This window comes from Seriola aureovittata, chromosome 12 (assembly GCF_021018895.1).
Source record: "Seriola aureovittata isolate HTS-2021-v1 ecotype China chromosome 12, ASM2101889v1, whole genome shotgun sequence".
Lineage (NCBI taxonomy): Eukaryota > Metazoa > Chordata > Actinopteri > Carangiformes > Carangidae > Seriola > Seriola aureovittata.
The window spans coordinates 12,698,429-12,721,113 of NC_079375.1; the positions used below are offsets into that span (position 1 = coordinate 12,698,429).

The following is a 22,685-nucleotide window of genomic DNA, read 5'->3' on the forward strand; positions in this document are numbered from 1 at the left end:
ATATGGCTTAGGTAGATGGCATTGTTTTATCATGCAGATAAACACATGCTATTTCAGTCTTTGTAAATGAAAAAATATAGCAATTACTACATTTGCAACAATTCTTAGCTGCTAGTGGACAAAAAATAAATAAACAAATAAAGGTTATTTATTGTAAATTTGTATTTTGCATAAGCTGATACAACCAGTTCTCAAATTGCATAGTTGCACAAAACTAATTTAAATGTTATATAATGTTATATGTGGTCATTTCCTGCTGTAATTGAACAATTTGAATCGTACAACACAGAATAATCCCTAGATAGATGGATGGATTAGGATCAGTTGTGACCACAACACATTACTAATAGCTTTGAGTAAGGTAATCTTGGATTGCAGATCGGTTGTGCAAATCACAAATTAAAAGCAAAGCTCGTTAAAAACGCTGTGGTCTTTATATGACTGTACACATTTTTCATACCCTTCCTGTCCAGTGAAACCCCATGCATCTCCAAATTTGGTGATTTTGAATATTTTTTTTTTTCTGGCAAACTGAAGGATGAAGTGTTCCTTTATGGGTTGAGGAAATTCTCCTACTTACAAACTATTTTAAACCCCCTTGGATTAGCTAAAATATGCTCTGTCTCAAAGCTGAGAACAAGGTTGTATTTCTTAGCTCATGAAAAACTGACCTTTTATAGATAAGTGGTTCTCACAGTAGGGTTAAGGTTAGGATATGATGCATTTCTGTAGATTAAGCGACCCAACAGTAGTCATATGAAGTAGTTAAAATTATAGCGCAACCTAAACACCTACACCAACAGTTGACTACAACATACACATTAATGCACCAGTAATAATAATTCACATTTACTCCCACCTTTTTAAGAAATTACTTTATTTTATTTCTCACCATAATGTGCCAAACTTCTTAGGGAAACGAGTGGAAGCGCCTTCAGTGCTGCTAAACAAAAGCACGAACATTCACTTGCTGCTCTTGAACGCAACTCTTTCGCTCCGAGCGCAGCCCATTGTTGCTTAGCAACCGCCACAGAAGATTGACAGCAACTTCAGTTGATTCATACGGAGGAAACTTTAATGAAAGGCAACTTTTTTGACAGGATAGCTACCGCGTAGTCACACAGAAGAACAATAACAAACTTCAAGATGGCTAACAGATAGCTGGTAGCCAAAATTGCGGTAAAACAAGTAAGTTAATAGACAGCCACTTTTCGCTTTCACTTTCTGCCATGACAACGACCGCCCCAGCTCATTAATTTGTCATTAGCCAAGTTAATTAAACGTTAACTTAACGTTAGCTAAGAGATAAACATATATCAGACGCAATTTTAGCAGGGGTTAGCCAACTTTCTTCGTGAGTTTAACGGCAGAAGTTGACCCTATACTATCCAATGTGAAGGAGTTATTGAAATAATGAAAAAATATTGTCTACCTCAGAGGATGTGGGTTAATGTCGAACGTAAATGCCTCTACTTTTCCTCAGGACGGTGAAAAGGTTGCTTTAAATTCGCTGATAATATCGGAGTAGTTGCAGCAATGCCAGACGTTGAACCCCTCAGATTCCCATCAAGGGAGGGACGACCGAGTCAACAAGGTGAGAAGGGCAACTGGTTAATTAAAGTCGGTTAACTGACTCAACGCTACTGTGGTAGTTAGCTTTTGATAAATAATAGGGTACATTTTATATTTGTACAATACATTTTTGTGCTACATGTTTTCAATTCCCCACTATTTCTCTTTCATAAATTCACCTCTTTAACTGCAATACAATGTTTTCTTTTCACTGGTCCTCAAATTTTTCTCTCACTTTCTTTATTTTGTAATATGATTTTTATTTGTTTCGTTTACAATGAAATTAACCAAAACAGATATGGACATCAGAAACTGATCTGTCTGCAGGAAATGTGAATAATGTTGAAGTAATGCAACTATCTAATAACTAATATCAGTGATTGGCCCTTAGATTAACATGGGTCTGCTCTGTGGTTATAATACACCCTGCCATTATGATTTAGAGCTAATTCAGCCTGCCACTGACATATTGCCTTACCACTTTGCTACCCCACCTGGTTCTTTCAGTGTGTATTATTCATCTAAACTGCTCGGCAACAGATGGCCTTTATTTCAGGTACCCCTCAGTTTTTCCTCTCCTCTGCTCTTGTATTGGTCTGAGTAAGCTCATTCATTGGCCATTCGAATAATTAATGGAGAATAATGGTATTGAGTGTCATCTGAGGTGGGAAAGCTTCAACTAGTTCCGAATATAGAGTTTGTGGCCTACCCTTTCCTTACTGATTAGTGTACTTATTTGTCTGCAGGTCCCTGACAGTTTTGGTTGTATCTCCATTGGATGGTATTGATCTGTCTTGCTGTGCACAATAGACTGAAAACTGTAATGAAGGGGCCTATTAACTACCCCACAGATGTGATGCTGTCCATAAAAAATTGCCATGCAACAAAAAATGCCACTGTCTTGGCGTTTTCAGAGAGACAGGTATACAAATACCTGGCGGTGCATGTCGCACCACCACTTGTGATGCTTGAAGTTGCTGGTGTGCTGTTGTGTCTTTCTCTCCCTGGGAGTGGACCCTTCATCCAGGGCTGGTTCTCACTCCTCAAAGTTGCACCCACAGATAAAAAGGAATTTGGGCCAGGATCCGGTGGTCACCTGAAACACATTTCAGCCACAGCCAAACCCAAGGCTAAGAGAGTCACACATTTCCCCCCATTCCTCAGATCTCACAAGTTGCAGCTCAGACTAGCCCTCTTGGTCTTCTTTGATATGGTTTGCAGACTTGAGGTCAGTGGTGCAAGGGACCAATATATGCTCTTTTTGAGCACCGATCTATTAATGCAGGTAGGAGGGGAGATTTTATTCCCTACCTAACGAGTGGAACCTGGTGACTTGGCACCAGAACAGGATTGTTTGTTTACCAAGGCTCTATTGTTAGCACGAGTAAACACAACACTTAGGTGCCCCTGAAGCTTGGGTATTAAGACGCTGCAACATCCCAGCTCAAGTCTGGCCAGGGATCTTTGTTGCATCTCACCCTCCATTGTTTCCTCTCATGTCTCTACTTTCTATGATAAAGGCTTAAAAAAATTAACACAAAATGCTAAAAACAAAACAACATAATAAAAAGCAAAAGAGCCCCATCTTGCTATTGTCTTAACACCTATTGATTTGAAGTATTTACAGGCTATTTTAGGACCTATCACTTTCCATTTGGCCAGGACATGATGGAATAAGTTCCTAGATGTAAAATAAAATCCCCAAATAATGAGCGCTACTCATAAAGCATTCCATTGTTAATAGGCACTTATAATTTTGGATTACAACTTTTGCCTGCAGCCATTGGATCTTGGTAAGATTATTCAGCTTTTTAATTTTTTATCAAACACTGGCCAAATGATGGTAACTTTTTTGAGTGGCTAGTAAATCTGCCAAAACTATTAGTAACTGTAGCCTTTAACACTATACTCTTAACAGCTAATAATGACAGCAAAAAGTACTATCATTTACACACTGTGCACTGAAATAATATACAGTACAGTAAATGTTTTGCCACTAACATCAAGTAGATTACAGTCTGCACCACTTGTGGGGTTTTTTTTTTACCCCTTTTTTCAGCCAGATGGCGTCCTTTCACCACTAAGAAGTGTGCCCTTGGGTTTGTCTTAAGATGTTCAAATTAGTTGTCTCTGCTCTTTCACTGATGCCTCCAATATATTGCAGTCTATGCAAACAGAATCAAAGAAAAAGAAAGGAATCACATCTTTCACAGCCAAATAAATTTTTGTAATTGCTTTTTCAAAATAAAGGTAATGACGTAGTCGTAGGGTGTTCCAACAAGAGTATTTAGTTTTATGATTTTCTTTCATTGATGGATGGTTTGTCAGTGTGTTATTTATAGAATATTTCAAGGGATTTGTCCCATTAGGTAAAAAGAAGCTGTAGGTAGTGTTGGCTTTTCATTACTTCTCTGAAAGCATTTGCTTCTCAAGTTTTGTTTGTGTTCCTCAAGATCAAGCAGATCTTCAAGTCGTCTGCTCTGGTAGACGTCGCAATTGCGCTTTGCTCAACAGTCCCTCACCATGTGTGAACAATGCTCTTTACCATATGCAACAGCTGAAGATGACTGTGGAAAGATGGTGTCAACAGGTAAAATGATGTCAGATGTGATCAAACCCAAAATATCATGATAGAGAGGTAAAATCAATTAAGAAGTGTTTTTTCTCCTTTTGTTTTCAACTAGTGTGGAAAATATCAGCCACAGATCGACCAGGACAAGCACCAATACAGCAAAACTTTAAGGTGAAGTCTTTTATTGTTCTCATTTCCTGTTTGTCATATTCAGTGTGACGTGAATGTATGACATGAGTTTAACATCTTTTTTTAACAGATTTCAATCCAGAGACTCAGATACTGAATCAGTGATGTCTACAGAGTTGTTTGTTGAAGGCGTCGCAATTAGTGCAAGAGGTGAACATTTTCTTTTTTTTCAAATACCATAAAGTCATTTCCTAATTATTTTCTCTCAGTTGTTGTTCTGACATGGCACAGCTAACAGTGGCCCTAATGCAGATAATAGAGCAGCACATAAGTGGAGAAGCTCTAGGTGTAGTTGTTGTTTCTTTCCTTGCAGCAGCGGTTACGTCAACGTGACAATAATGGAGTCCAAATTACTGGTTCACATCTTTTGCTTGAATAAGAACAAATTATATGCTACCCACTTCACAATTATACTAATAAAATTCCATAAATGAGGATAAACCTCATTTATGGAATCACCTGCACTTTGTAGTTGGTCAGTTTATGTTAACATGGGTTTGCAAAAAAATGTTTTACCTATTGGTATTTTTGGGTTATTGAGTTGAAAGTGATGATATAGTACAATAGAGTGTGCCAGTCTTGTTTTCCATCCTCCAGAAAGTTGTCCATTATCGCCACTATTGAAGAAAATAAATGATGTCCTTGGAGAGGTTGTGTATCTGATTGAGCGGCTGGAGGCTGATCGGCAGTATGCAGAGGAAGCTCTCCACAAAGAAAAAAGAAGAAAAAGATTTTTGGAGAACCGAGTTGACAGTATTTCACTATGGAAGCAACAAGAGCATTCTTTTATTGTCCAAAAAGGTTTGTGACTATAAGATGGTTTGTCATCTTTTCATAGACCTGCTTCTTGTGATTAATTGTGATTCTGTTGTCCCACACTGCAATAAGTAAGCTTTCTATTTCGCTGTTGCTTTTCTAGAGCATGAGGCTTGCATCAGAGACATCACTGAACTGAAGTGGCAGCTAAAACTGGAAAGAGAGAAGCTTGACCAGGTCCAGGAGAAACTGTCACACACTGAGGTTTTGAACCAGCACTTACAGGAGGACATCAACTTTGCCAAAAAACAAATCCCCATTGTGAAAGAAAATCTGGACCTCCAGAGAACCATCATAAATCAAATCAACACTACACAAGCTGAGGTAGCTTCTAATCTGATTTATTCTATTACCACTTGTACTGTGTATTTTTTGTCTACAAAAGCTGGTAACTTGTGATTGCAGAGATGTGGTTAAAAGTTGTCTTTTGTAGAAGCTGAATAATTATTTTGGCATTTGTGCAAGAATTAGATAAGCTAACATCCAACAGTTTGTTGTGAACACAGTCCCGTTGTGGCAAGCTGCAAAATGCAGTTCTTTCGGTTTGGTTCACCTTAACAGCCAAACCAGATAAGGTTAATGTACTTGTTACTTTATAGCTGAATGTGATGAAGATCTCTCAGTCATGTGTTTGTTGGTCTGTTGGTCCAGTGTCCATCCAACACTTTGGTCCCAAGTAAAATCTCTCTATTTTAACAATTGACTGGAGTGCCATTAGATAAGGTACAAACATTCATGGTCCCCAGACAATGAATCCTAATAACTTTGATAATTCCCTGACTTTCTTTTAGCTTTTCTTCTTTTTAATATCTTTAGTTTATGGCAGGAAGCATCAAAGTATAATTACCTGATTAAGACCAGCTGTATTTTTACCTGAATGTTTACATGCAACTTTGCTATGGAAGTGAGAAACAGAGGGATCAACATGCAACAGGTCACCTTTGACCTGAAAATATTGCAGGTTTACGCTTACTGAACGAAACACCAGACTGACTGTGTTAGAACAAATGAAATGTTTGTTTCTTAATCATATTTCACCATGTCATTGGCTGGGAGTTTTCTGAAGATGTTAACCCTGGGCTCTGATGTTCAAGTGTGAATCCTTAAAACCAGGCTTACTGAAGGCCCAGGGTTAATAGCTAGCCTTCGGCTTTCTGGATTTTCTAGGATTTACCAAAGCTAAGAGAAAATGTTAAAGCCCCTTAGTGCATAGCCTCTGCGTTGGCTTGTGGTAGTGATCAGTAGGTATGTAGGATTGAGAATACGTATATAGTTTCTACAGAGTATGATTTGTTAACAGAATAATGCATTGACTATTAATGTCAGTAACTTTGTGAAATTGTTCATAGATAATATGTGAGGAAAATAATAAGCCCATGACCCCCTTCCTTCTTTTTTAGGCTGATGAAGTATACTCAAAAACAACAAGTGATCTCATAATGGTTCAGAAGGAGTTAAAACAGATGGAACTGAATGCCAACAATGAAAAAACATCATTACACCATGTACTGTTTGCAATGAAGAATCAGGTGGCTCACAGATTGTGAGTATCTGTCTTAACTGTAGTGGTAAAAACCAGGTTCAGTCCAGGTTCAAGCAGTACAGCTGGGAAGATGGGAGATACCTTTCATAAAATGTCTGAATACCTTTAATCAATTTCTAGTTCAATTACAAGTTAAATCAGTAGTAATGGTAAAAACTGCATACTGATCTACAGTATATACTAAGCAACACCAGTGTCTTTCACAGGGCACAATCTGAATTCTCTGCCCTGTTGTGGCCTCTGTCCATTTGCCTGTTATGACAGTGTGAATTGATTGCGGTTTTCAAATGCATATCTTCTGTGATTTCATAGGTTTTATACACAGTACAAAGTACTCCCAAAACGAAGGACATTTCAGGAAGCTAATGTTTTGTATTGTAATGTAAAAAAAAAACAGTCAAATGTATTTATCCTAACAACCATATATTGTAGTTAGTCATGTAGTCATTTCATCATATGTAATTCTCATTTACACCATTTCTATATTTAAAATTATGTCATGAGCACTTGTTTCTGACTGGTTGGCAGGTGTCTGTTAATATCATTTAACAGCACAGTTTAATCAATGTTCCACATCAGTGTGCTAACCAAGGTAAATTAAACTGCATATAGAGTTAGCCATCTATTTGCTGCCATCAGCCATTTTATAAACTGACTACAAACAGGTGCAGGTGTCCTGATGTATAGAAATAATGGACTTGGCATAATTTTTGCGGTAATGCTTTAAATCTGTTATTTGATGCTGAAAAAGCCAAGACCAGGTTTCCTAAAACTCTGTGAAACTGAACGCTAATCATAATGAAGTAAATAAAATAAAAGTTTGATTTTCAGATTTCTTTTCAAAGGTATATTTTCAGTGTCATGTCAAGTGTCATGATGTGTTTTAAATTATATTCTTGCAATATATTGTGTATCATGTAGGTTGTGATACTATTGCTATCATGGGGGGAGATATCATGATACCAATGCTTAGTGAATTACCATGTGATTCCTAACGTTCATCTACCAACTTAATAACAAAGGACAAAATTGTTTTTCTCTCCAGGGAAGATTTAAACCAATTGAAGATGGTTGAGAAAAGTTTATGCGAAGAAATAAATGATGCTGAAAAGACAGTTGCTCTTACAGAAGAGAAGTGCGCAGCCATAACGCAACGTATTCCTCAAATCATGGAGCTTGAGGAAACTGAAAAAAACCAGGTAAGTGATGTTGTCCATATGTGAATTTTTATATTTCTCAAAAAGGTAGATTTCAGCAGTGTACAAAAGTAGTCAAATTCATGTTTTCTTATGCTTGTATTACAGATTTTGCAGTTGAAACTTCAAATTGATGATGAAATGCAAAAAAATAAGAAATTGAAAGAGAAACTAATTGCATTGCAAGAAGATATTGAGAGATCTGTAAGTATTGTCACACTAGCAACAAAATAAAGTCACAATAACTTACTGGACATCTATTTGTAATGTTGGTGCTGCTTTTGATGCTTACATGTGTTTTGATAGTTCATTGGGTAGAGCATGACATGAAACCGCCATGGTTGAGAATGGACACTCAGTAGAGCTATATGTGCTGATAATGTCCGAATCCATAGCAATGTAAGGTGTTTTGTGCATCCATTCAGTGGCTTGAATGTTATGTTATCCACAGAAACTTAATGGGGAAGCAGAGGTTTCCTGCATAGAAGAGCAGCTCCATTTAAAACGAAATGCTTTTGCCGCCATCCGCAAAGAAAACATGGAGTATGAACAGAATATTGAAGACTACAAGATGAAAATTTCTCAGAGGTACAATGTCAAAGCCAAAACAGTGGACAAACGTGTATTGCTATATACAGTAGTAGGCCACGTGTGTCTAGCATGACTTTACTGTGTGATTTTTGTTAGTGAGGAAGCAGTGAAGCAGATGCACGAGGAGAGGAAGCAGATGCTCCAGAGAATCATTGCCAATGACGAGCAGTGGGAAAAGGCCAAGGAGGAAGTGACCCAAGTTGTAGCCCAGCACAGTGTCACCCAGAGTAAGCTGGAGGAACAGGAGCAGCTCACCTTCGTGGAAGAACAGAGGGCCAGGGTGAGTGACAACATATGTACACATGCTATGTACACTGCGCGAGTCACAGTTTGTAAGGAAAATGTGAGATGCCAGCTGATTTCTCCAGTGTTACTCATTGCACTTTCTACGTTTTACAGAAACAGATTGAAAACCTGAGGAAAGATCTGACAGGTCAGATGACTGCTATAGAACTACTGAAGGTAAATTCATCAGGCACTTGGGATTCTTCACTCTGAGAAAAAGGGAGAAAAATTACATCACAAAATTGCAGTGCAACGAAATAGATTTACATTGAAATTTGCAAACTTTTTCAGTGTCTGTGGAACACAAGCTTATTTCTATGTTGTCATGGAGACGAAGATTTCACAAAGCACAGTATCAATAAAAACTGAACATTATGAGTTTCATAAAGGTAGTTTTAAATGCACAGCTGGATTCAGTTGCATATTTTTTTTTAAATTTCCCATAATGGTTTTTACCCCCTGTTCATGTTTTAAGACTTTTGGGTTATGTCACTCTGCCTTCTGTTTTTCTTTTCAATCAGGGTCAGTGTGCAAATATCAATGAAGGACTAAAAAAACAGCAAAGGAGCTCAGAGCTAACCAACCAAAAACTTCAGAAAGAATTTGAAGTTGCATCTTCAGCAACAAAAGCTCTGGAGACAAAGATTGAGGTACTTATAAAACTTGATAATAAAAACCAAAAATTTATAAAATAATGTATTAAAACTCAGCTACATTTATGATCTCTTTTTGGTTTGTAAAGAAAATCAAGAAAGTGACAGAAAATTTGGAAAAGATTCAGTGTGAGCACATGAACACGTTACACAACCTTGAGAAGGAGAAAAAACTCAAATGTGACCATCTGAAAGCTGCTCAGGTAAGAGAAGAAAACTTAAGGAATCCTTAAAGGAATTCTTCTGGAGTCCAAGAACAAGTTGCTAAGTCAGGTTTACTCAGTAGAGCTCACTGAGCACCAAGCTAGTCACAGCTATTTATCATGTCATGTTTTTGTTGAACAAAATAATCTCTTGCTCTAAGCACTTTGAACAAAGTAAGGTTTGCAGGCTTTTTTCAACATTAATGCTACTCTTTATTTACAGGATTTACACAGTGCCACTATAAAGAGATGTGACAACACTCTGGGCAGGATCAGTGACCTTACAAAGAAGAGCAAAGAATACCAAGATGCTTCAGATAAAATGGAAAAAATAGTTGAAAGAATGCCAGAAGTCATAGCGGAACTTCAGTAAGATTAGTTTTTCAGAGGACACACTCAACAAAATGGTTTAGATTAAGGAAATGACTTGATTACTGGAAAATAGTCAACCTTTTTTAATGGTGATGACAATGTCAGCATGTTTGAGAAGAGATGAATAGATACCCAAAGAAATAACTAACCTTTTCTGTAAAAATGTTTAGTATTTCTCTGATTTTAGATATTCAACTTTTTTCTAAAAGGCTGGGTGTCTCTTAAAAACTGTGTTGCTTTGAGTAATAATTATAATACTAATGATTTTAGTGACATAATATTGTTGTATATCTCTAATTTCCTCCTTCCAGAAGTGTGTTTGATGTGGTGGATTTCAAAAACAAATCAGCTGCTCTCATAATGAGCACCTTGCAGTCTGATATTAATAACTGCCAACAACAAGCACAGCGATCCATGCAGACACACACTGCTCATGTTACAGCAAGGAAAAAGGAAATGGAAGACACCAAGGTAACAAAATGTTGTTCAGTGTAACTCTCTGTAAATACATGTCTTTTTGTGTCATATGCTGTGCAATCAGAGGCAAGTTGTAAAAAACATCTCATTGTTTATTTGTTTGTGGATTAGTGTCAGCACATTGCCTGTCAAAATACTTCCCTTAAGATGCAGAGAAAAGAGCTGTGTGCAATTAAAATTACAAGCCATGGCCATCTTGTTTAAGTGCTTTTCACACAAATGACAACTCACTGTTGTTATAGTCTTTTGTCTGGACGAATTTGATGATGCGTATCATGGTGAGATTCTTTGCCTATTTTGTTACCTGTAGGCCAACATTTTCAATAGCAATTTTCAATATAAGCATACAGTTCACAATATCAAATAAGCATATATTCAAGACTTTTTTTAAATTAATGTCACAAATAGGCACTTGTAAAATCATGAGTCTACTGTGCACAAAATGGCATGTATTTGAACACTCCTTTGTAGGAGAAACCCCTGTTTATTGTAAGGTTTTCATCTGCAGGATTATCAGCCCCAGCCAGAGCCTCTTTGCTGATGGGGGTTTCACATGGCTTATCTAATGTGAAATCGCCATGTGGTATATAGTTTCATTAAACGGTGATCAAGAATGCATTAGTTCAAAACAAGAAAAGGCAATGGAGCTTAAGCCGCCATGCATCCAAGTGCAGCAACTTTAAAGAAGTTGTTGGTGTGAGACAATTTAAGAATTAGAAGTCTTCCTCATAGACACAACTCCCATTAGCCAGATAAAAATTAGCCATGCAAAAAAAGGGTTTAGTCTCTTCACTTGACGAAATAAGATGATATAACAACAATACTCCTCACCAAATAAAAAGATCAGAGTGAGTCTGAAGTTTTAAGGAAATTGGTCACTTTAATCATTGGGACCAATAGAAAGCACACATAATGTCTGCATTAGCATAACATAATAAGCAGAGTGTGCATTCAGAAGTCACAGTGCATGAAGCAGAATGGTCAGACACTCTCAAATATGAGATTTCTTATAAAGATGCTGACCCAATGCTAAACTCCCATAAGTTCCTGTAGGTAGCAGCTCCTGTTTTAAACCCAAGCTGATGCAGGTTAGTTAAACTAACAGCCTGATGGGAGTTTTCATGTGTCTGTATAAAACACAATCCGCATATGGTCATTTTTGAAGATACAAACACAGAGTATATTAAGGGGAAATAGATTGACTTGTTAGAAATCTGCGGTTGTCTCTACTGAACCCATACATGTCTGAAAGGACTTCAGCTTTCATACATGCACCTATTTTTTTGAATTGATCAAGGCTTGTCGTTTGGTGAGGACAAAGTAAACAATGCAAACTGCCGACGCAATCAGTTTCTTATGGGCAATGAAGTGTAATTTGTTCCATTTACACTTCACAACAGCGTCAGATGGGCTTTGTCAGTGCTGCATGGAGTAATTAAACCTGAAATCAATAGCAGGCATTTGTCATGTTTACAGCCCCTCTTTCTGCTGGGTTAAACTCATCACTTTAGTGCTGTTCTGTTTTACTGCAGAGACACACTTCATTATGTCTGCAGGTAGAGTTGAGATATTCACCAACAACATATCCAGTACTTGGGAAACACTGTTCAAATGAAAAGGGGACACGCAGAGAGACACATACTCACTGTGATTTATTTGCTTGATTTCCCAGAAAAGAGCAAATTGTTGTATGCCTGCTATTTGTATTGCCTTAATTAACAGCCCAAATACAGAATGCATGTATTGTATGTGCACACACAGCAAGGCAGTTGTACAACTCATGTATCTTGTAAATGGTCAGTATGTTGTTACTATACAGTATCTGCAGTGCTGCATATTGAATCCAGTTCTCTTCAGTACATACAATATTTTTTGGGTATCTGTAAATGTCAGATTGTGAATCATGAAAACATTGATCTGTGGGATCATTCAATATGTAGTTCTTCATATCTTCGATCTGAACTGTACATCGTGCTGCCTCAACAGTTGTTCTTCTCACAATGTAGCTGTGGTCTTCTACAGACACACTGGTTAAATTAGTAAATGCTTTCTGCTCAAATTGTAAAATTCACATTTAGGTGTAAGAGGAGCCTGGTTTCAATCATAATTTTTTTAGTCTATTGGTGACAGTTAATAATTAATTAGACTGGATTGTTATCATTATGTGACTGATTCACATTACTGTAAATATGGTTTCTTTGTCAGTTTCATCGACTATCAGATATCAGATACACTCATTCAGTCACAACAGGCTGCTGAATCAAGTTCTTAGTGCCACAATAATCCATGCAACACAGTTAAAAAGAAAACTGGCATTGGATTGGTATCCGGGATTGACATACTCTGATGTATCAGAATCAGGATTGGGAGACAAAAAGTGAGATCCGTGCATCACTAGTGACACTGTAGTGTATTTATTACATTAGTTAAAATATTGGTCTGCAGTCGACCTTGCGCCTGCTTGTGTCTTGGTGGGTGTTCTGTTGCTACTGTAAACATACTGTTTACCTTTCCAGTTTTAACTAAACCTTTTGTTTTCTTGTGTGTGTAGGAAGCACTAAAAATCGCACTGAAGGAGAACAAAGAGTTGGCAATCGAGTATGAAGGTCTTAAGAAGATCCTCATGGAGGCCAAACAAGAGGCAGTGTCAGCACTGAGCAAAAAAAACCATGAATATAAATCTTTTAATTATTACACACAGGTAAGGTTTATATAAGATTTTGGTATATTTAGTTTATTCCCCCATGTTTCTTTTTTATATATGTTTGACTGTTATCTCATGTTCCTTTCCCTTATGTTCTAGTCCATGTTTTTCTTCTTAGCACTAGATAACTCTTCTTTGCATGGGCAGTGATTTTAAGAAGGTTTCAGCTTGGGAACCAGTGAGGAGGTTACTGCAGCAATCTAATAATGATGAGATAACTTGAGTGGAGGAGGATGATGGATGTGACATAATGTAATGATAACTATGTAGTTTTGCCACCAAAGGGAGTAAAGCAAGAGGTTGATGGTACATGTAAATACTATAACTTAGACTTTTCCTGATTGTATTTTTGTAAGGTGGTCAGAGGTGAAACGTTTTATTATCGTTGTGTTACAAATTTGCTTCTGCTCACCACAGCAAATGGTTAGGGATCAGAGGCAAATACAGGTTAAGATCAGACAATAAATGTGCCTTTAGTGCTAAAATAGCATCAGACTTCTTGACTAGTTGAGGGAGACAACTCAGCAGCATTTTACTGTTTAATCTTTATAGTTTTTGACACTGTTTAACTGGAATAGAATTACACATGACAACCATAACACCAGGAAGAAGCCACGCTGCTCCTGCAATGAAAAATACATATTATTTGTTCCAAAAATGACTAATACCTTTACTTGAGCAATTCCTCATCTAACTGCATGAATGTTATCAAGTGAAAAATGCATGCAAAAATAAAATCCTGTGGACAGGATTTTCCACGCTCATGATCAAAGCCTGATTTTCTTTTACTCTGGATTCAGCCTTCACCATTTTTGTTTGTTTCAACTCTACACTTGTACAACAGCAGCCTCTCGGCTAGTGTTTTATGCCTAAATTTAGTTTTTTATAACAAGCTCATAATCAACTGTGTTTCTGAAATGTAGATGCAGGCCTATAGCATTTAATCTGATTTATAGAGGAACATTTAAGTAATTTTCTTTCCTGTTTCTAATTCCCAATTATTATAATGTTTGCATATATATGTCCCAGTTAGTACAAATATTACACAATGTGATCACCCTCAGTGTTTTGTTTATAACTTGAGGCAACATTGTAAATGCATTTAACACTGTCAGGATCATTTGAGAGATCAAAACATTAGTGCATATGTGTGAGTTTCCTCACACCAGTCATTTTGTGAGGTACATAATCTCTTTTATTATATTCAACTAAGGGACACAATGAAATCCATTTCTTAAATATCCATAAAATATAATCTTGACAGCAGCCAACTCTGACATACAGTTCAGATGACAAGTTTAAAACAATCTTCATGATTTCAAGATAGCTACTATATGATACAAAATGCTTTCAAAATACACTGACAAAGTAAAGACATGCAAAAAATGATGTTACATATTCAATTGTAAGATTACTTCCATTATGAATATTTTTCCTAGCACAATGCTTAATATATAATGCTTGGAAGTGGGAATTAGATATTTGTAATTTGAACTTTTCCAAACCTTCACAGCACAATCCATAGTTGATATTCACATGTTAAAGTGCAGGGTGTGGGTCTGCCATTAAAACTGAAATGATTAACTTTCCACAAGTTATGTCGAAACACAGCTGAGTGTTTGGAGTATCTAGTGTCAGTTGTTAACTTGAATGGTAATCAGTGATGGAAGTACATGTATTCAAGCCCCTCAGGTACTTGTACTTGTACATGAGTAGTTAAATTTTTTGCTACTTTATCCTTCACTATAATTCAAAAATGGAATTTCATACTTTTTATGTTACAACATTTATTTAACAGCTTTAGTAATTAGTTAATTAATTAAGATTTTACACATGAAACACATGATGAGCTTATAAAATATGATGCACCGTAAAAGTTTGAACTACCCAACACTAAAAAGGTAAAATGCTACTTACACATTAATGCATCAGTAATAATAATCCTATAGTGTAATATATAATGATAATTGCATACTGTGCTCTCACATGACATTTTCAGTGCAATTATATTTCAGTATTACTTTGGTGATAGGATCTTAATACCACCACTGATTGCGTGTAGAAAATTATTATTTATTCTATATTTAGGAGCATGGTCATCCAGGACAGGTGTGACCCAACAACCATCATCAACATTTCTTAATAGCAGAGATTGGAGAACATAATTAGGTGCATAAATGTACTAGTTTTAGCGGTATGCCCTACTCCATGATAACAGGTGGGATGAAATACATACAGTAAATTACTTTGAAAAACATTACAGATTGCAACTTTAATATACCTGTATTTCAGACACAGTTCATTTAACTTAACTAAACTTCACTTGTATTGAGGCACTACAAACATACAAAGCCTTTTTATGTTTGTAGCGGAAAAGGTATGTCTTATTTATTAATTATCTAATTAAGAGACCCTTCCAATGGTTTATGTAATATTAGAGACTTTTTTTTTGATAAAGAGAGGATGAAAGTATTTGTATTCATTAGAACATGAATTCATCTAAATTCAACAAGTCTAAATATATGCAAATATGCAAAATTCTCCTTTGTAAAAGAAAAAAAAGCATGATTAATTAGCATCTGATAGCACTTGCCAGTACGCACCTCTTATAAAATTCCTCTTGAATCTACTGTACATGTAAGCATTGCTTTGTTTATGTGGAGGCTTTCAGCTCTTGGGTTTTAACAGGGAACACCATAAAGAGCATTCTTGTTATTGTCTTTCCTTCAGGAGCTGATGACTGAGCTAATTCGCTTTAGTTTTCAATGCACTGGGGAACACATTGCCAAGCAATGATAAGCTTTGTAGGAAGAGTAGAGAGATGGAGGGGGAAGAAAAGCAATGGCATCTATCAGAATTTAAACCTCTTTGCTTGAAACTGTGTTCAAATAATAAAGCAAGCAGCATGTCTTTCCAAGAGACTAGGAATAATTTCTGGTTTCAGTGGGGGGTTCATGACTCTGTGTGTATGTGTAAAATATGTCTTGAGGGGATTGGTATAAAGTTAAACTGGGTGAAGTAGAAATATTTTACTCATCAGCTTTGCAGTCACAGAGTTTGCCTCGGCTAGAACAAAACTGCTGAAGCATTTAGAGAAAATTAACCCCCCATCCTGGCAGCCAGATGTGACTGGATTCTGATGAGTGCACACGAGTGGGCAGAGAAACCAAGAGACTGTGAAATTCCTGTCAGGCCCGTGTACTGCAGAATGGGCTATTGACTGCTTTCTCTATTCCCCTCCATCATTCTTCTTGAACACTGCCATTAATTTCCTCTCCTGCCTTACCAATTCCTTTTCTCTGCCTTCTCTCCCCCTAGCTCTCTTTGTTGCAGAAGAGGATGCACAAAGCTTTGGTGAAATACTTCAAACAACGCAGCCTCAACAGCAAGGCTGAACTGGACCGGTGCCAGGCTCTCTCTCAAGAGACCAACCAGAAAATAAAAACAGCCCAGGTATTTGTACATATACATGTAAAACAGGGAGGGAAATTGCACATACTGTAACTATTCATTTAAATGGCAAATCCCTTTATTCAACTTTTATCCCGGTCTAGGTACTCTACCAGATGGTAGCGTATTCTTTTGCATACTACAGTAACTCCATGTTATGCTTGGTATTGTTTGAGCCTCATCCGGCTAGTCAGTTGCCTTGTGCCTTCTTTGCCAAGCAAGGGCAGCCAGGCAAACCTCCACCAAGGCTTTGTGCCTCTCTGCTATGGAGGAGTTAAAGACGCCACTCTTACATTACAGTCTATACATTCACTCATGAGATCACAGACTGATGTGATGGATGATGTGTCTGCTAGAGTGCCTATGCAGTGACCCCGTGTCTGAGGCTAGCTCTGCCTCTCTAGATAACTCTATATACACAACACATTGTGCATGGTCACATTGTATTAACATCTGATCCTGTTTCCTGTTTAGCAGTGGCATTTTTGACTTTACGACTATTTCAGAGTGAGTTCATTAGAAGAAATGGAAGATATCAGTGTTACAGCTGCTTCTTTGTAAGACGAATAACCTTCTGTCTGTCTTGCAGAAGAGTAGCAGCATATTCTGCAAGGTTGAGAAGTAAGGATCTTCAATTAGAGGATAATCGGTGTCTAATCTGTGCTGTGACGTGAGATGAGGTCAAAGCGGACAGAGGGACAGTGATGAATCTTTATGAAATGTCCTGTCCAGCTTTACCGCAGAGCCAGGCAGCATGCAACCATACTATGGATCGCTTTCTCCCTTTTTACTTTTTCTTCACGCTAAGAGAAGAGCATCCCAAATCCCCAGCTAGCTATGTTTTTCAGTTGCATTCTGTTGTTTTTGTGCAAAATTCCTATTTTGGTTTTTTTGGTCAATTTGCTGTTCCCAAAAATGATCTGACTTTTATCAAATATGCTGGAGGCAAAATATGCAAAGATTTGATTAGAGGTTTTCCAGGGGAGTACCTGGTGCAAATACTATTAAGCGGCTTCCATCTCAGTTCCTCCTCCTCTGCCTGCTGACATGTTTTTTTGATAGGTCTGGTCCAGACATTACAGGGAGCAGCCATGTCTCAACGGCCCAGCCTCAAAAGGCCCCAGCAGATCACAGCTCAAGGCAGGGAGGAGTGGGGCACAGGGGGAGGAGCTATCAGAGAGCTGCAGAGTGTGAAGGACAAAAGAGCTGGTGTATTCAAGCGCACCACACCGTCACCCGTCACAGCTCAGCACAGGGTCCATCAGAGCAGGCAGCATTCACTTTAAACAGGCTCCTCATGAACAGTCCGACTCAGGATCTATCCTCCAAAAAGTACACATGGAGAAAAACCTTTATGAGTAAAAAAGAAAATCTTTAGGAGTTTATGCGCACGCGAAAACACACAATCTGCAGGATTACCTATATATTAAGACCTTGAATGTGATCCATAAAGAAATGCTCTTACAGTATGCAGATATCGAGAATGCAGAATGATATTCTGAGTAGAGAGGAGCTAAACACAAAGACTCCAAGACTACAATAACATGATTATCAATATCAGTTGCCAGTTTATAAAAAAGAAATGGAGAAATCAATAGAACTAATACCAGTTGTAACTGGAGTTAAACCAGGCTGAATCCTGATGAGGCCTGTACTAATCCATCATGTCCACTTAACCTCACAAGCAGAACACAGAGAGGTCAGGTTAGTGCTTTCACGGCTAAGGCGTGCTTGAATCAGAAACCAAATGGCAGTTTGCTCAAAAGTAGCTTGAGGGAAGGAGGCCGGGGAACCCTAGGGTGGGTGGATGGGTGGTAGTGGGTGGGGGTGGGTTGTGGGTGGGAGTGGGGTGCGGCGGGCTGTCATCCTGTTACACTCCTGCCAGAACTGGCAGTTCAGCTTTGTGTTCTGCGAGTTTACACTAGGGATGGCATAATTGACAATGGCTAACAGCGGAGAGCAGTGCAGAGCCTTGTTGAATGGCCAGTAATGATTGGAGCAGACGCCCACTGCCCCAGTCCCAGGGGACAGTAATCCAAGATCCTGTTTCTGATATAATTGTTAGTCAGAGAATTTCTGCATGGCTACGCCGGTTCAGATTCCCAAGCTGGTTGACAGTGCCAGGCAGTTTAATAGAAAAACTGGATGCTGAGGTTTTTAAAACAGAAGATCACTGAACCTGGACGTGGTTCACCAGGAGCCTCTTTTTCTCCTTCCCCACAAAAATAAGAACAAGATGGTACCTTTTACTCTCACAATTGTGGGATGAACATAGAGTGAGGACTTTTTTTTTTTTTTTTTTTTTTTTTTAAAAGAAAACAGCTTTTTCTTAATTTGTCTCTTTTCATTTCTGTTTGCCCCTTATTCAAACAGGAGGGGTTGTCAGAGGAAATCCAGCTCATCTCTACGTTCCTGCAATCGTTGACAGATGACTCTACTACCACTGATGATGCTGGGGTGAACAAACAAGCCAGTCCAGATGCCGCTGGATCGAATGAGTAGATGCCTTCAGTTCAAATAGCAGTGTAATTGGACATTCACCTGTACCAGACAACTTACTTACCCTAGCACGCTTCACTATTCCCCCCTCTTTACTTGCAGCAAATCCATAACAATGAAACAGGTGACTTTCATGCTGCTGTCAGGACTGATCTAATTTTAGCTGGGTGAATGATTGCAATTGGCTTTGCCTCATCAGATAATTAATCTATGTCACCATTAATTGGAAAAGAGAATAATTACAGGCAGTGTTGACAGAAATTCTACGCTTCTCCAGATTCCAAGATCTAATTACAACTAGTGAAACCCCGTGACCTTAACTAGCACTTAGTACACCTTGCCCACCTTGACCATGCCCATGTGAAGACCACTGTCTCTGGAAAGACCCCGTTTTTGTAATGGCACCGCACACTCCTCCACTCTCTTCGCTCTCCTCACTCTCTGAAAGCTGTCTCCCTCAATCACTTTTCAATATTCAATCTTAATTTTGTGGAAGTTTAGCATTTTCAATGAGCTGGAGATGAATGATTAATGAATAAATTTAAATGCTTCATTTTGTCCATGGATCATTAGTTAAGTCCTTTGTGGGAAGGACCTGAGAAAGGAGTGAAAATTATTGAGACATTAGCCTGAAGCAATCCAGGGGTAAATAGTGTGCACAAAAGGATGTTGTGTGTGCACTATCCACTGGCTTTTCTAAAGAACCCTGGGGAAACATTGTTTTCAATTTGGAATCTTAACTGAATCACATTTAGTACTTGTAGAAAATTGATTTTTGTTTCATCATGTTTCAACAATGTCATACTAATGGTAGACAACAGTAATGTCTGCTCCATATAGACTTTAAAAGTTAGAGAGTTCTTCTCTGGATAAACAATACTTGTCCAAATATGATCAGATTCCTAAAATATTTAAATTCTCTTTAAAAAAAAAAAAATACAAACATGTGATTAATAATGGTCATAGTTCTAGAAAGAGACATTGTGTCGATATTTTTTTTTACTATTTTCGTGGCGTCAAGGTCAGTGTTTTTAGACTGCTCCTTAGAAATATGTGTTGCCCTCTCCTGTCTGTGTCTGCTTGATAGAGATGCTGTTGTTTTCTTGATACGCCGGATGACTCTCATACTAGTGGAGACAGAAGGGGGCAGTATGGACACAACAACCTTAGAGAGACATAATTGACTGCAACACGGTCCAGTTTAGTACTTACCATGATTGTAGCGTTTCATCTCAAATTAAGTATCATCATTTAGTCAATTTGAATGTAAATACAAAATGTAACTTTGGTTAAAAAAAGATAATAATCAAATATTAGAACTTTTATAGTATCATTTATCTGCAAAGTGATTAAAGTTTTCTTCTATAGCTTTGAACTAACATAAACTATATAGTATTGTACAGAGACACACACACACACGCATTAACGTGATACCTCATATCGACTACTCACAAAGCCATGATGCCACTAGATCTCCAAAAGCACCTTGAAGAGAAAAATGTTCAGTCTGTCTTATATTCCTTACAGGCTATAAGGCAATATCTCAAAAGAAAGTGCCTCCCCGACACATTTATCTGCTCTCCTTGCATCTAATCAATCCCCTAAATAAATGAAAAAGAGCCACAACTAGATGTCATCACATTTATCTGCAGGCATACCTCAAAGTGGACACACCTAAATGCTGCTACTCTAAAGAGGGCGGATTGTGGAAATACTGATGGGGACTACTTGACAGCTGAGATGTATTTTCTTTCACATTAGATGCATGTTTCAGTATGTTGAGGATGAAATATACAGCACAGGCCATACTGTGTTGTTGTGTTCTGTGATACATCAAAGCTGGTTTATAAGATTTTTTTGTGTAATTTTGTATAAAGGCATATTTTGCTAGAGACATGTTGGGGAAAATCTGATTTACAAGCAGCATGATTCTCAGTTTCAGCCTGGCACCACCATGCAGACGATGGGCCCGTTTCATTTGGATTCACTTCAGTGATCATTTCTGATCGTTGATGTGAAGCCAAGTGAATCAGAGCAACGTTCAGACTTCTCAAGCTAACCAAAATTCGGTTGCGAGATCTTTTTAAAACCAGGAAAATGGAGGTGTCCACTCAAACCGTCCTGTGTTTGTTCATGGGCAAGTGGAGAGTTGAGCCATGGAGCTGATGGAGCCAAAGAAAGAATGTGAGTGGAGAGAGGTGCTACTGTGTCTAAAATATCAATGAGGGAGATGCTGCCAAGTTTTGGAGCACACAAGAGGGAAATAGGTCTTCTGTTAATATAGAGGGGACCACACAGTTCTGAATACATATGATAACTGTTAATATATTTAATCTTATGGACAATATACTGTATGTATATATATATATATATATAACCCTAACCCTATATTATTTTATTGTTTTACTAAATCATTTCAAACATTGTCTGCTATTCATTCTCTGCAGTATTTATACACTACATTAGGTTATTAGGGAGTGTGTTCCTTTAAAGTTTAGGTAACTACAGCATCTGTCATTCAGTCATACTGTGCGGCTAAACAATACACTGGAACTGTGTGTTTGCCCAGGTGAGTCTTTAATGTGGAACTCCACAGAAAACATGCCAAACAAATTCATCAGTATAACAATACATGTTCCTTGTGTTTCCACACTCGTTTGATTTCAAAGATATTTATCTTAACAGGATAATAATTTGTGAAAGTCTCTGACATTTGTGGCTAGCTAGCATGATAATAAATCCATGGCTTGGAACATTTTTTAGTTAATTAGAGTCAATCAATCCAAACTTTGCTCACTTACCGGTGTGAGTATAATGAGCAGAAATCAGCATGGTGATTGGAAAACACAAATTACAGCTGTTAAAGAGAAACTCATCCACTTTTCTTCTGTTGATGCCAATGCCTGCTGCGAGGATTTAAAATTAGCATGGCATTCCTTTAATGGATGTTGGGGGAATGTGCTCCTCTATAATTAAAAAACCTGTTAATATCCTTGCAGGCTAAAATAAGAGGGGTTAGTATGATTACATGACAACTCTTTAAACGGACATATTGGTCAGTTGACTGTTAAACCTCAAATGTGCCTGTATTTATTTATTTTTTTATTATGAGACTAATGTTTGTTTCTATTTAAAAAAATATACACCTAAATCAACTAACACTGCTTACATACAGTATATGCTATTTGTATGATATATTAGTAATGTTATTTCCCTGTTTATCTGTATTATGAGGAAATGAAGTAACACTACATAATGGTGTGTGACCATACCAGTGAGGTCATCAGCACTGCTGCCTCAGTAAGATCATGTGGCATATTAATGAACTTCCCCAATATATATGGGGTAGTCTTTGCTGTTAAAGCCTGCATATATCTCTATGGTCAGGACTACATTCATATTATTCTTGACATATTCCATGCACCTTACAGTCATGGTGTAATGATGTGAATAATAACCTGGTGATGTTAACAGCACCCTACAATAGGGCCTTTATCTGATCTAGGCTCCCAGACAGTAGTATGACATGACCCAGCTGCTAGTGGCCGCGATGTATATGACCT

General features: G+C 37.7%; 1 protein-coding gene across 1 annotated transcript; it reads left to right on the forward strand.

The window, feature by feature from the left end:
• Window positions 1-1,042: 1,042 nt before the first annotated feature.
• LOC130178373 (coiled-coil domain-containing protein 178) lies at window positions 1,043-21,417 on the forward strand. Its single transcript, XM_056390501.1, has 20 exons — window positions 1,043-1,188; window positions 1,484-1,594; window positions 4,026-4,162; window positions 4,257-4,315; window positions 4,404-4,483; window positions 4,931-5,134; window positions 5,253-5,473; window positions 6,550-6,692; window positions 7,738-7,891; window positions 7,997-8,092; window positions 8,340-8,476; window positions 8,576-8,759; window positions 8,879-8,941; window positions 9,286-9,414; window positions 9,507-9,620; window positions 9,844-9,989; window positions 10,304-10,463; window positions 13,021-13,170; window positions 16,492-16,626; window positions 18,997-21,417. Exons 2-20 carry the CDS (start codon window positions 1,537-1,539, stop codon window positions 19,123-19,125), a joined length of 2,499 nt encoding a protein of 832 aa, XP_056246476.1. The 5' UTR covers window positions 1,043-1,188; window positions 1,484-1,536; the 3' UTR covers window positions 19,126-21,417.
• Window positions 21,418-22,685: the final 1,268 nt, after the last annotated feature.

Excerpts from the sequence above, each read along its gene's own strand:
- LOC130178373 (XM_056390501.1), top strand. The coding sequence starts at position 1,537 with ATGCCAGACGTTGAACCCCTCAGATTCCCATCAAGGGAGGGACGACCG. Across the intron at positions 1,595-4,025 it reads GGGACGACCGAGTCAACAAG|ATCAAGCAGATCTTCAAGTC; the intron begins GTGAGAAGGGCA and ends GTGTTCCTCAAG. Across the intron at positions 8,093-8,339 it reads AAGAAGATATTGAGAGATCT|AAACTTAATGGGGAAGCAGA; the intron begins GTAAGTATTGTC and ends TGTTATCCACAG.